The sequence below is a fragment of the Archocentrus centrarchus genome, chromosome 14 (genome assembly GCF_007364275.1).
Source record: "Archocentrus centrarchus isolate MPI-CPG fArcCen1 chromosome 14, fArcCen1, whole genome shotgun sequence".
Lineage (NCBI taxonomy): Eukaryota > Metazoa > Chordata > Actinopteri > Cichliformes > Cichlidae > Archocentrus > Archocentrus centrarchus.
In genome coordinates, this window is record NC_044359.1 from 27,092,258 (window position 1) to 27,106,680 (window position 14,423).

General features: G+C 43.6%; 1 protein-coding gene across 1 annotated transcript in view; it reads left to right on the top strand.

Moving 5' to 3' along the window:
• rnf43 (ring finger protein 43) overlaps window positions 1-14,423 on the top strand; it is an 85,342-nt gene that overhangs the window by 43,442 nt on the left and 27,477 nt on the right. The window contains exon 2 of the mRNA XM_030747339.1: window positions 9,017-9,130. Coding sequence (XP_030603199.1) covers window positions 9,017-9,130 — 114 coding nt within the window. The remainder of the gene's footprint in view (window positions 1-9,016; window positions 9,131-14,423) is intronic.

Here is a 14,423-nt window from a genome sequence, read left to right on the forward strand (position 1 = left end):
TGGCTTATCTCCACAGATCTGTATTAGGTGTGCAGTCAGAGGTCTGCAAAGCTGTAATGTTCACAACAATCATGACCAAATTGACATTTCTGATAAGTGCCCAACATTAATGTTTCAAAATTGACTTTTTCCAGCACAACAAAGAAGGTGGCAGGTAAGCGTACTAGCAAATTTTACAAGTTAAGACACTGTGTCTATCAGCTAGTAGCAGGTTAGCCTCAGAGATTTAGCCTCGAGCAGAGCTGCGGAGCTAAAATTGGCCAAACTCATTTTAAAACGTTTGCATTAGTGGCTTCATGCTGTTGCTGTCCTTACTCAGTGGCTAATGAACAGTATACTGTGACACTCCTTTTCGGTCCAGGAGCTGCATTTTAAATGTTTGAAAGCTAGAGCACCAACAGGGAGGAAGGATAGCTCCCTCTCTAATGCTATAATAAAGTTTGACCCCTCTTTCAGAACAGCATACTGCTACAAAAGACATATGTTGGTGGGTGGGTTCTTGGGGGGAATGAACATGGGATTGTATTTCCAAATAAAAGAGTGGTGTTACCCCCCCTCTTACCCTTGCAGCCTACTGTATTTTATTTTATGTGCAAGTGCGTAAAAAGGGCACCTGTCTCTCGTTAAAGAGACCCACAGTTAAACTCTGCTATGGTACCCCTGACTGTCTGTCTGTGGAGAGGGTTTCAGTTTTATGCATTCTATTTTGAAACCGTACCCTCTGCCAGTCCGTTTTAACTGATCTTCAATCAGAGCCTTATCTTTACTTAAGGTCCCACAGAGAGCCAAAGCTTCTTGCTAGCTTAGGGTCAAATGTTTAAATAAGCTTTGGCTCAATGCTGTTGGTCACATATGTTTTTATCCACGCCAAGTCGGTCACCGTGTTGGTCTGGACTGAAATCTCTCAGCAAGTTTGGGAAGGATTGCCATTATAATATTGTACACGTGTCAGGTGTCAAGTCCAGTGACTTCTAGACTTTGTCTGTAGCCATCCTCAAGTCAGTTCAGTGTTGTTTTAAGGTGCCTTTTAGACTGCCATCTAGAAGTTCAATAAGGAGAGATCATTAGGAGGAATTGAACAGGATTTATTGATATACAACTATTTGACGATTAGACTCTGATGATCCATCATGGCAGAGTGGAATCCCAGCGATGACAGAACACCCTGGTGGTGATGAAGATAAAGATGGAGGCTTGAGTGATTTGGGTGAGGTGGAGATGGGGAGGAGGTGGGTTGCACGAATGAAAGGAAGAGTGACAGGTAAGCAGTGAGATTTAAAGTATGCAGAGTGGAGGCAGGAAGATGATTGGACTAGAGCAGTGATGTCAGCTTTGAGTTTGAAAGCATAAGTGATGTGAAGATCTGAATTTACTCCTCTTTCTGCTCTTTCACCCTGGAAAGCAGAAAGAGGAGTAAATTCAGATCTTCCTTATTGACCTTACACATTAGCTTCATTAAACTGCTGAAATACAAGTAATGTTTCCCTGCTAAAAGATAAATTACTAATAAAGAGAGAAATAACACTTTTAGCACACTTTGCATGTTTTTATTGCCATGAAGTGTTCAGCTTCTAATGCTAACAAGCAGGCTTAGAGAAATCCCTAATATTCCACTCTAGGTTAATAGAGGTCCTTTACTAATGTAAAAACCTATTTCAAGTGTGCAAAATGTGTATTCAGACATAAGGCAAATTAAAAATCAAACCCCAAAACATAAAGCAAAGAGTCAACAAAAACTCACTGTTAACAGTACTTAGATGTATATGGCCTGATATTTATTTTTACTTGATTCCTCTCTTTCTCCCATAATTTGGAGTTTCCTGCCCTCGCTCCCCCAGCTAATTGATTTCCACATAGCTGACCTTGTGCTCCCAAACGTAAGTGACTGACACTTTGAAACGTGCGAGTTTTCTCTCTGACTGATGTCGTGGAACCTGAGAGAATTTGAGAGTTGTCCCGCAGGCCAGGGCCCTGCCGGAGGAAGCCTGGAGGCCATGTGGATGCGGCCGCTGTGTCTACTGGGAAGAAGGATCACTGCAACACTAACAAACTGCTCGGTTACCGAGCCTCTGATTTGTTATGACAGGGAAGTGCTGTGTTTATGCTTAACTCAGAGCTTTGAAATGTAAGCGCAGCTTTGGCCTCAGGCTGATGGAGTGAGCCTGAGGCCACTCCATCACTCTGGTGCTGTGTATGTTAATGTGTGTGTTTGCTCCATCTTTACTCTCCTTTTGTGGCAACCCCAGAGTATCTGGTACACTTTGCCTATTGAGTAGCTGCAAGTGCTTCATCTCCAGACACAGAGAGCAGTGAGTGGTCATTTAGCTTTGATTTACTAAAGCTAAAAGGCAACAATGTGCTCTGTAGGACTGAAGCTGGGGTGGCTGTCAGCCTGGAGGTTTGTAATCAGGGAGTGTTCTTAGGCTTTAACTGGTCAGAAAGCAGCCAATCAGAAGAAAGTTGTCTTAAAGGGAGGAAGAGTGCAGCTAAAATCATTTGTTTCAGATCGAGGATGAACTGTTGCACCCAGGCCAAGTATAGAATAAATAAAATATTTTTTCAACTGTGAATCATGCAAAGCTACTCTCTAAAAATATAGAATCAAATGGGTCCCCTTTAATGATATCAGATTTGTGCTTACACCCATTGATTCCTAGCTACTGTCTGTTTTATTACGGTTAATCATCAAAGGTTTTCTGCATATCTGGACCTGTACCTGAGGTTTAGACTCCATATGCAGGTGTGCAGTTCTGTAGGGTGTGTTCTTGGAACTGTCCATCCAAACTCTTACAGTTTGTCAATAAAACTAGGGATACTTTCACACCGTGTACTGTACTTGAGTACATTTGAGCCCCAAGTCCTGCACCTGTCGTAAGTGTGAACTCTATACACCATACCCAGCACAGTTTGACAATCCATGCCTGGGTCCATTTGAAAGAGGCAGACTTGGGTCTGGATTAAGCGTGCCCTGGAGCTGCATCAAGTTGAAAACTGATATCAGGAAGCGTTCATTTTCACTGCCAGCCTCCTCAGACATCTACATCCAGAGCACTCATATCCGCTTTGCTTCCACCCTGTCTGTACACCCAAACCAAAAGCAGCAGTTACAGTGCCTTGCGAAAGTATTCGGCCCCCTTGAACTTTTCAACTGTTAACACGAGTTAACAACTGAGCTGTTTTGCAAGGAAGAATGGGCAAGAATTTCAGTCTCTTGATGTGCAAAACTGATAGAGACATACCCCAAGCGACTTGCAGCTGTAATTGCAGCAAAAGGTGGCGCTGCAAAGTATTAACACATGGGGGCCGAATAATATTGCACGCCCCACTTTTCAGTTTTTTATTTTTTTAAAAAGTTTGACACATCTAATAAATTTCATTCCACTTCACGACTGTGTCCCACTTGTTTTTGATTCTTCACAAAAAATTACAATTTTATATCTTTATGTTTGAAGCCTGAAATGTGGCAAAAGGTTGAAAAGTTCAAGGGGGCCAAATACTTTCGCAAGGCACTGTATATGTGTGGTTATGTTCACTTTGTAAAACACAGAAAGCGGATTAGGCACCCACTTCTAGTTCATATAAAAATTTTTGTATTATTGTGCATAATCTGGAAGCCCCAAAAACAGTTGCTTGTAGTGGTGGTAAGTGGAAAAATTATGTGATATTAGATATGTAAATGTGCTTTCACGTAGGGATGCTCTGAAATAGATGAAAATGGGCTGCAGTCATCATCAAAGCACAGGTAAGGCTGTACCCAGCCCAGGTCCTTGCTGTGCAAAGTTCATCGCGGTTGAACTTTTGTGCTCTCTGTTAGCTAATAAAAGCATTGAGTGAGCAGAGCAAAGAAAATGAGTAAAAATGTGAACTGACTTACATGAGCGCGATGTGTAACAGTTACTCCTGCATCTGACATTTTACCAGTCCACATCCTTCACTCGCTCCTCAGCGTCCTTTCTTTAAGACCATCTCTTCAGGTTCTTTCTTTTCTGTCTAATCCCTTTTATAGAACACAGAGACAGCCTGACGCTCCTGGAGTTTCGGGGGGGCATTCGTACTTAAAGAAAGCGCCCGGGCAAATTTGGGGCTGGTGGTAATTATTTGGGCCTCATTACGGGATCATGTTTCCCCAAGTCATTCTCTGCGGTAACCGTTACTGGATATGGGTCTGACACTGTCAATAAAGCGGGAGGAAAGATGACACGTCTTTTGTTTTGACAGGACTAAAGCAGTAATACCTTCTGTTCGTTTGCATTTGCAAAGAGCGAAGAGGCGAGGGCCTCGGGGTGTACTTTTCCAGATGCTCCGACAGAGAAAGACCCTCCGCTCTGCTCCCCTGGCACCGGGCATTGGTCTTATATCAGCCTTTCATGTAAATCTACTTAGTGCAGATACATGAGGTCTGATTGAGGAGTGTGTATCTGTGTCATCTGTGACACCAGGAGCTGCACCACAGTGTGTGTGTGTGTGTGTGTGTGTGTGGATGCCAGTGCGGTTTGATTATTGGCGCAGGGAAGGATATGACATTTGAGAAAAGGCTCAGCGCCTTGGCTTTCAACGCCCCCCCCCCCCCACTCCTGCAGGAACCGCTGACATCCCGACACACACTCCTGCGCCCAGCGCCGAGTTACTCACTCTCCTACAGAACCAAGCAGTGGATCAGCAGGCACACACTTATGCACACAGAGGTTCACATGCAAGCACATGTTCAGGTGCCTCTAGCAACAATACATAGCTGTGCTCTCACTCATTAACCCATGCTCTTACACAGACGCTCGCACCCTGATGTAAAGCAACCTTGCTACCTGATGTGCTTCTAAAGTAATCCTTGTAAGCCAAAAGCTCAGGCCTCTGACTGCTCCAGATTTCTTGACGGTCCATGAGTGAGAATATATTTAATATAATAACCTTCTGTTTGCAAAGGGGAGCCAATCGTGAAGAGGTTGGCTAATGGGGAGGGCGGCTTTAAAGGGAGAGTACTTAAACAGCTTGGATGAGCTGAGGGGCTGCACCAAGGCTCGGTATAAGAAGGATTGTTTTGAACTGTAAATCAAGCAAAGCTGCTTTGGAGTCCAGGAATAAAAATATGGAGCTGGAAATGAGCTTTAATGGGTCGTGTAGCACCTACAACACCTGTTGCCTGTTCTTAAAACAATCATTTGCCCTCATCTGCCAAAAGAAGTGAGTCTAATTAGACCCACTGTACAAACGAAGCATTAAGTGTCACTTAGAATACGGTAGCGTGTTAACTTTCGAAACAAAAAGCTGCAGTTGTGCTGCCAGCTCGGTCACCTTTTTAAAATCTGCATCACATGTTGACTTTTCTCTCACCCTACCAGCTGGCACTGGAAATGTATTCACCCACTGGGTGTGTGTGTGTGTGTGTGTGTGTGTGTTTGCATGTGGTGGAGTTGATTGAATTCTTCCTTGATATTCTCTAACCTGGCAGGCTTTCCAGGCCCTGAGGCAGAGTTCCATTTATTAAGCCATTTGCCTTCCTCACTCCCAATCTCGAGTCATATGATAGAAAAATCACTTAGCGGTGTGTTTGTTTCATCTCCAGGATGCATTTCGACTAACTGATAAATAGCATATTGACCAACAGTTCTTCAGAAGCCCTGGGACCTGAACAGCTGCTAATTGAGTGGTAGCCTGATAAGAGGTGCAAGCCTTTCTGTTTCCTCCTTTTAATGCACGCTGACATAACTGCATGGGCCTGGTTCCCCGCTGGCAGCAGATGAACTAGAATGCTCTCTTGCTGATTATTGGCAGATGAAAAAAGGAGATCCGCAGGGCTAAGTGAGCAGAAAAAAATATTATTGACTTCTCACTGTAGCTACTATTTATTTTCCCCCTTTTTCTTTCCATGTATTTGTTTTTGAGGCTGTTAAATTCATGCCTGGGAATATTTTTGGGGTAGTCTTTGATTGAGCTGGAAAGGAATGCCTTTAATCGTGGCTACAAAGGAACCGAGGGACATGTCCTCGTCAGTTTTGCAACAGATCTAGACAGATGAGGAGGAGGAGGAGGACTGGAGGAGTGAGCATTGTTAACAGTCTGTGGGGAACTGTTTGCGTGCCCTGTGGTTTCTAGTCCCTGTGAAATAGAGACTCAGTGATTTGGTTTCCCAGGCCCCTTTTTCTCAGGGCCATACAAAAACCAAATGAAGACGTTTCAGTCTGTCTTGGTTGCTGTTTATAGTCCAGCTGAAGAGTGTTTCTAAGTGGTAAATGGCACCGATGGTGGCACAGGGAGCGTTCACAGCCATCCGATCATAAGTGGTGTGGGCATATCTAAAATAGAAGATAATGCTTAGTCTTGTCGACTATGCAAAACATAGACGCGGTGACCATCGAGGTGGTTGGCCTCAGAGCATCAGAAAGTCGGAGCAAACTAAAAGCAGCCACTCCTTCTGAGCCTGCATGGCTCAGCTTTGGGATTATTATCTGCTTTAGTAGGTATGATTGCACACTCCCATGCATCAACATGTTTAATATCATGGCAAGATCCAGACATGATCATATAAGCCTAAAGATACAAACCAGTATTGTGATTTTACAGTAAAATCGGATTCCGCCTTCTGAATGTAGCTCTTTCTCGTCATTTCCCAGAAGCCCATAGCAAAAAAAAAAAGAAAAAAAAAAAAAGAGCAGAGGTCATGGCATCTGTGAAGTAGTGTCATTAAAGGATTTTTGTTTTTATTTTCTTTCTTTTTCTTTGTTAAGGGCCAAGTTCAACTGTAGGCCTCTAATTTGGGCCTAGTAAATGCAGGCTGGTGGAGGCAGCTGGCAGCCCTGCATGCAGGGCTGGCCAGGAGTTCATGCTGTCTTGCTGCCTGCCTTTCTGTTGAACAGTGGCTGCCATTAAGGAAACATGGAAGGGCCTGAGAATTCACAACAGGTTCTCTTTGTGAGCTCAAGCACACCTGTCATGCTCTAGATGCTTTCATTTCAGTGGATTTAAAAGTGGACGTTGAGTATCGCTACACAGGAGTGTGTACTGTCACAGTATTTTGACTGAAAGTGAATTGCGCATGTTTAGGTTGGTTTTATCGTTTACAGTCATTTACAGTTAGTTAACTTTAGCTGTCAGCTGTTTGCCTGCAGTACCGTCAAGTCTTGAGTCTTTATATTATGGAAAAGAAAGACTCAACCCACAATGCTAAATTGAAACAGTGATGTTTCTGATTGGTGGAAGTCGCTGTTAACATGGAAATGTTTGAACCCATGAATATCAGGTTGGTTCAGAAACTGCGAGAATTGTGATTGCTGTCAGGAGCAAAGGATTGTACCTGACCGAGGTTATGCTAGGCTATACTTTACCAGACACACACACACACACACACACACACTGGATGAGTAGTTGCTTCACAGTCTTGTACCTTTGTCTTCTTTTATTTTTTTTGTTGTTAATTTTCCTTTATTCTTTTGATCCAGATCAAATCTTTTTGTGGTTGTGATTCACCTCATAGTTGGTTGACTTGGTTCGAGGCTTAAAATTTTTTTATCCAAGGATTTTCTGAAATGTCAATGGAGAAAATTAATTGGAAATTCACTTCTGGAACTGGACCCCTCAAAAACTGCCTGCTGCACTCTGTAAATGCATTTCTTCTATCTATTTGTTTAGTAGGCATTTCACATTTGTGCTGATCTTTCCAGTGCTGACACTCATAGGCAAGTCATTTTATTTTAATCCATTCCACTGAATAGTCCGAAGGTCCCAGAGGTCCCTCCCTGTCCCACTCTGGTTCCTCGAGTCTGCTTGCTTTCTTCTCGTCTCTCTGTTTCGCCTCCTGACAGACATGCACCAGCCCTTTGCAGCACATTACGTCAATTCCCCTGCCTGGGGGTGCCAGCTGTTGATGTCACCCTTGGGTCTTTTTAATTTAGGGATTTCCGCTGGGTGAGATGAGGGGGAGCCCCATTACCTCAGCCCACAGCCACATGAAGAGGCCCACCGTGGCAGAACCAGGCCGGGATGGCCTCATAGCAGAGCTAGGGAAGGGCAGACGGGGCAGGGAGGAACCACAGGGACTGGGTGCTGCAGAGTGATCTGTGTAAGGACCGACCTATGAGCAAAGTATTAGGGGGGCGCTGTCATTCATGTCAGCCGAGCAAATTAGTGATGCTGTTTTCCTGACTGCCGTGCAACTCCCCGTGCCCGTGACAGCATGTCTGTGACTTGCAAACACTGCTGCTATCCCTTGAGCTCTTAAATGCAGCCTTTCAGCAGCTCAGAATTTCCTTCCTTTCAGAAGGGATCAAATGTTCCTACCAAAGACTATCTCTCATTCTTTCAGTCCTCGAGGCTTTAAGTGGGAGTGAACACTGCCATCCATGTAATTGATTTCGTAGGGTGCCAACTTTTTCCTCTTGATGTCAGCCTGGATACGGTTTAGGAAGGAAACCATTTAATTTTACACATAAAGGCTTCCATAAATTGCAACTGTTGTTCTCTGGTGGTGTGAAAAAAAAGCTTCCGCGTTTCTGTGTAGACTCTCTTTTAAAACGTTGTTGTGAACATTTCTTTTTTCTGATTCTTGTTTTTTTTTTCTTGCTTTTGGTTTGAGGTCGTACACTTTAGCTTGTCTTTTGGGTAGATACAGAGTTTATTCTCCTCATTTCTTGGTGGAAAAATTCCTCATTTTTCTACTCTTTAATCAAAAACCTAAATCTAAGTTGGCCTGTGTAATAGTAAAGAAAACAACTCCATCAAATGACACTTCAGAAAGTTTTTGGGGATTCTGTTGTACTCTGTTTTTCCAAATCGGGCCTTATACCATGATGTTTCCCAACTGATATAAATTGCCTCAAAGCTGTCGGGTGACTAATGTTGGCACATTTGCATCACTTCCAAAGAAAGTTTTGTAAGTCATACCTCATTGTGATGAAGTTGGAAGACTTGATCTCAGGAGCGTCAGAGTCACTGTTTGTGTATTTTGAGTGTGCATTGTAGCAGGTACTGCCAAAAAAAAAATGGAAGCTAACCTCTTTCTCTCTCTGTGTTTTGTTTTTTGCAGTATCATCCTCTGTCTCTTTGCAACACAAGCGAGGATGAACGACAAGAGAGTGACTTCGTCACCATTGTCAAACTGGAGACCGGGGTAAACGACTGTCTGCCGCTGCCCGACAAGGTACGGATCACGCACCCTCAGTCTGAGAAACTCCCCTCTCCGTGACCCCTTCTTCTCTTAGACGTGGCAGCAGACAGATCAACCATCTTGCCATCTCGTCTTGCCTCCAGCACCCCTTCTGCTCTCTGACTTTAAAGAGGCGATGGTTTATTTGGCAGGAGCTTGATGTTTTGTTCAGTACAGTGATCTTTTTGAGTAAGGTCTTGGACAGAAGGGGGGGGGGGGCTTAGCTCAGCGCTGCTATGTAGCAAGTGGCAATGAGCCCTGGCTTTGGATGTAAGGCTTTCAAGCCCCAGCTGTCACTAGTCAGATCCCAGCCAGCCAACCAGAACCAGACACTGAGTGTTCTCCATTTCTGCTTCTCTCTAATATGAATGCAGCCAGAACTCCATAGATTCCACCCACAATGGTTCAGATGTATGTGTAACTTTGACAGAGTTGACCTAAATCTCCCTTGTGTTTAAGCTTTCTACCATACACACTGGCTGGCATGCCCTGACTTTAAAATAGTGTGATTTAAAACTGTTGCTATTTTTTCCCCGTTTTTCAAGTGGTGACAAATTAGCAGGCAGGAGTATAGTTAAGTGACTGCCTTTTTTTTTTAGCCTGTGTTTTCTTTTCCCCTAATTTAAAGCCATGTTTAGGAGCTGCCCGCCGTGGCGACGATGTAGAGACATTCCCACATTCCCCGCTCCTTTCTTCCTCCTCCTGTTGCTCCTCCAGTGGGAACCAAATTGGGGGAAGAGGGGTGTCACTCAAGGCTGACTGCAGAAAACAGTTTTGATTAAAGCCTTAATGGCAACACTGTGTTGTCCCATAAACAAAACACACTCTCTTCCCTCATGTAAAAGTACCCAGGGACAAAAAGCTGCTGCTTCCGAGTGCTTTCTTCCTCCCTGCAGATTGGCTTTGAAATCAAGAGAAGCAAGGGAGAGAGGAAGGAGAAATATATGTGTGTGTGTGTGTGTGTGTGTGTGTGTGTGTGTGTGTGTGTGTGTGTGTGTGTGTGTGTGTGTGTGTGTGTGTGTGTGTGTGTGTGTGTGTGTGTGTTGTTTTGCTTGTCTGGAAAGTATGTGTTGCACTAAACTCCACTCCAGCCACCTGCATCCTCGCTTTCTTAGTGAGATTCAAAGCTTTTGGTCTGGTGGATTTATTGGGGATTCAGCGTGCAGCTGCTGAGGAGTTCGCTCTTGGCCTTTTGAAGGGGATGAATCAGATGTTTGGGGATGTGCGGTGCAGGGTCAGCTGTGGTCTCTGGATGGGACTTGTTTACAGTTGAGTCTGAATGTAACCCGCCTCGCCGATCTATAGATACTCTGACGGCCGCAGAGGGTTCGTGTTGCACCACGTACACTCAGAATAGATCGTAAACCAAACAAAGTGAAGCTCAGAACCTTGAGGGATAAGGTTTCATTGTTATCCTTTGTTTTTATTTTGGTTTTCAGAGATTCTTATATCCAACATTCCGAGGAGATTTCTTTGTTGATTTGCAGCAATTTGCACCGCCTCTTCAGTTCACTTTTTTAACAAATAAAAAACTGAAAAGTGGGGCGTGCAATATTATTCGGCCCCCTTGCGTTAATACTTTGTAGCACCACCTTTTGCTGCAATTAGAGGTGCAAGTCGCTTGGGGTATGTCTCTATCAGTTTTGCACATCGAGAGACTGAAATTCTTGCCCATTCTTCGTTGCAAAACAGCTCGAGCTCAGTGAGGTTGGATGGAGAGCGTTTGTGAACAGCAGTCTTCAGCTCTTTCCACAGATTCTTGATTGGATTCAGGTCTGGACTTTGACTTGGCCATTCCAACACCTGGATACGTTTATTTGTGAACCATTCCATTGTAGATTTGGCTTGATGTTTTGGATCATTGTCTTGTTGGAAGATAAATCTCCGTCCCAGTCTCAGGTCTCTTGCAGACTCCAACAGGTTTTCTTCCAGAATGGTCCTGTATTTGGCCCCGTCCATCTTCCCATCAATTTTGACCATCTTCCCTGTCCCTGCTGACGAAAAGCAGGCCCAAACCATGATGCTGCCACCACCGTGTTTGACAGTGGGGATGGTGTGTTCAGGGTGATGAGCTGTGTTGCTTTTACGCCAAACATATCGTTTTGCATTGTGGCCAAACAGTTCGATTTTGGTTTCATCTGACCAGAGTACCTTCTTCCACATGTTTGGTGTGTCTCCCAGGTGGCTTGTGGCAAACTCTAAACGAGACTTTTTATGGATATCTTTGAGAAATGGCTTTCTTCTTGCCACTCTTCCATAAAGGCCAGATTCGTGCAGTGTACGACTGATTGTTGTCCTATGGACAGACTCTCCCACCTCAGCTGTAGATCTCTGCAGTTCATCCAGAGTGATCATGGGCCTCTTGGCTGCATCTCTGATCAGTCTTCTCCTTGTTTGAGATGAAAGTTTAGAGGGACGGCCGGGTCTTGGTAGATTTGCAGTGGTCTGATACTCCTTCCATTTCAATATGATTGCTTGCACAGTGCTCCTTGAGATGTTTAAAGCTTGGGAAATCTTTTTGTATCCAAATCCAGTTTTGAACTTCTCCACAACAGTATCTCTGACCTTCCTGGTGTGTTCCTTGGTCTTCATGATGCTCTCATCTCTCATCTCATCTTTTTAATGCTTATTTCTATTATATTAGGGGTGAGTGTGACTAGTCTTAAATACTTATATCGAGCTTTTCAGCCTGACTTTACCTCCTTCCATCGAGTCTGCTGTGCATTGTTTCTACAGTAGCCCAGAGTGGACAAACCAAACACCTTCTTTTGCATTTGTTTGCAGTTACTGCAGGTTATTCTACACTTTTGGAGGAGAGGGTGAGGTGAGGGGGTATTTAGTTGGTTGCAGTCTGCAGCTTCACCACTAGATACCACTAAATCCTGCACGCTGCACTTTTAAAAACCAAGAAAAAAAAGTTATTTACTGTTTGTATGCCTCAGATTCAGTGTACACAGGGGGAATGCACTAATGAAATGTGGAGCTGTTCTAAATCCTGTAGCGTATTATTTAAATAGACTTTGTTTTGGCAGATTTTCAGGGTGAAATCTTTCATTTGTTCTAGTTTTTTAATGGTGAAACAAAATGCTGAGATGCCTTTAATAAATGGCATTTAACATGCACACGGCACACTCAGAATGGCTACAGGAACTGACTGCCGTCATGGTTAATGAGCAACTTGTTTCATATGTGAGGAAACGGTTAACTTTAGGCTACATCTTATACAGTACACAAGAGTGTACTTGTATGTTTTTTGCGCACCTTTACAAAGTTAACTTAAACGTGTTTAATAGAAGTTAAAAGCTTTCTCTTTGTGCACTTATTTCCCATCAATCTCTGTTTAATCTGCAGCTATTTGCAAATGCCTGAATCAAAACTGTCCGCCGCTCCAGTGGTTTTGCATCATTGCACAACGCGAAACAAGCAGAGGCCACAGGCTCGCTCTGCCAGCATGATGTGCTCCAGTAGAAGTGATCTGTTTGCTCTCTGCTTGTTTCAGTTTACGCTGAAGCCATGGAAAGGTTCTCAAACCTAAGTCACAAAGCAACACGTGACTCAGAGAAAAGGCATTGTGGGGGTGCCAGGAGTACTACTCTAAACTCCACACCAAGCTTAATTTACTCTGAATAAATGTTGTAATCTGTGCTTTTTGAGCTGACTTTCTCCCACTCAAGTTTCACCTCTGTAAAACATGACGAACATGAAGCCCGTTTTGTGAAAACAGCTCTTCCAGTGATTGAGTTTGGCCCGTGTCTGAACTTGTTGCCTCTCATAGAAAGCCTTGCTTATTGATTCTGCTCCTCTGAGATGAAAAGGCTTCTTGGCCTGATTGTTCATTAATCCTGTTTTCTTTAACTACGGCTTTCATGTGTGTGTGTGTGTGTGTGTGTGTGTGTGTGTGTATGCGCGCCCTTACGGTATGTGGATGCGTGTTACTAGATCACATGAACTCAAGCGTGATTTTTTAACATTTTCTTAACCTACTGGGGACGCAAACACAGTGCCAGTCACATGGGTCAAGAGTCAAACAACACTGATAGTGTATGTTTAATGTAGTGATGTGTATGGCTCTGAAACATCAGTGTGATAATACTATGATAATACTGTCTGTTACTGGTAAACTTACTAATAAAATGTTGGAATTTCACCCACCAAAACTGGAGCACAGGCTTCTTGGACAGTCTGTGCCTCACAGCGGGGTCATAGAATTTGTCAGATAATTCAATTTCAATGCTTCATAGACACCAACACTACAAACACAGTGGAGCAGTTCAGTCAGCAGAGGTGAAGCTGTTGATTACACCTGCCTGTTTCAGGACACCTGTCATTCAGAATGTCTGTGGCCCTAACCTTAAGCCTTATTCACTCACATCTCCAAAACAGTATATTTTTTTTGTTTGTTTGTTTATGCTTTTTAATGTCATCACATTGGGTATTCTAACATGTTCCATATGGGGATTGATTCACTTCCAAAGCCAACCTCAGGTGGCCATTAGAGGAACTGCAGTGTTGGTTTTATGTTTCAGCCCCAGGTGTTGCCTCCTCACAACAATGCTAATGTTAAGATTTGGACATTGGCCTGATACTAACAAACACAGTGTATACTCATGAGGATTACCTGCATATAGTGAACAAGTGCTGATGTTGCATTATGATGTATTTGAAGCCAACCTGCCAGCAGGTTTTCCATATGTCTGTAGTTCTTTTGTATTGTGAGTGAGAAACTTCTGATATTCCCAGATTGTAAATCCAAGTCAGAGGCTGAAGTTTATTTCTCACTTGGTGGGTTGTAGCTATAGTTTCAAGTATGTGATGTGAATGCACTATAGTTAACAACCTTGTGTGGTTTCCAGCATTGCTGGAGACTCTAAAGGCGGTCAGGCATACCCTTCCAGTGTGATGGGACAATCCGAGGGCACTTTTGTTGTTCTCATGTCCAGGTTCATTATGATGCACCTGTGGGATCAGGAAGAATACGTTACCATACGTGTGCTAGGCTTTCATCCCCTTTTAAAAACAGCGCTGTTCCTGCGATGACTCACTGCCAGTTTGGGAATTCTATAGTGAGTTTTTCTCAGGGGAAAGTTGTTGTGCCTCTGACATGCAGCTTTCAAAAGGAACAGCTCAGATATACTGACATGGAATTTTATTGGTGATCACAATTAATCATTTAAGTCCCACAGTGTATATACTGTATTCATCTGTGAAAGGAGAATCCATTCATACGTCCGTTCGTCCGGTTTTTTTTGGCCACAGTGGCTTTTCTATCAAGTAAAGTTAGACAGGG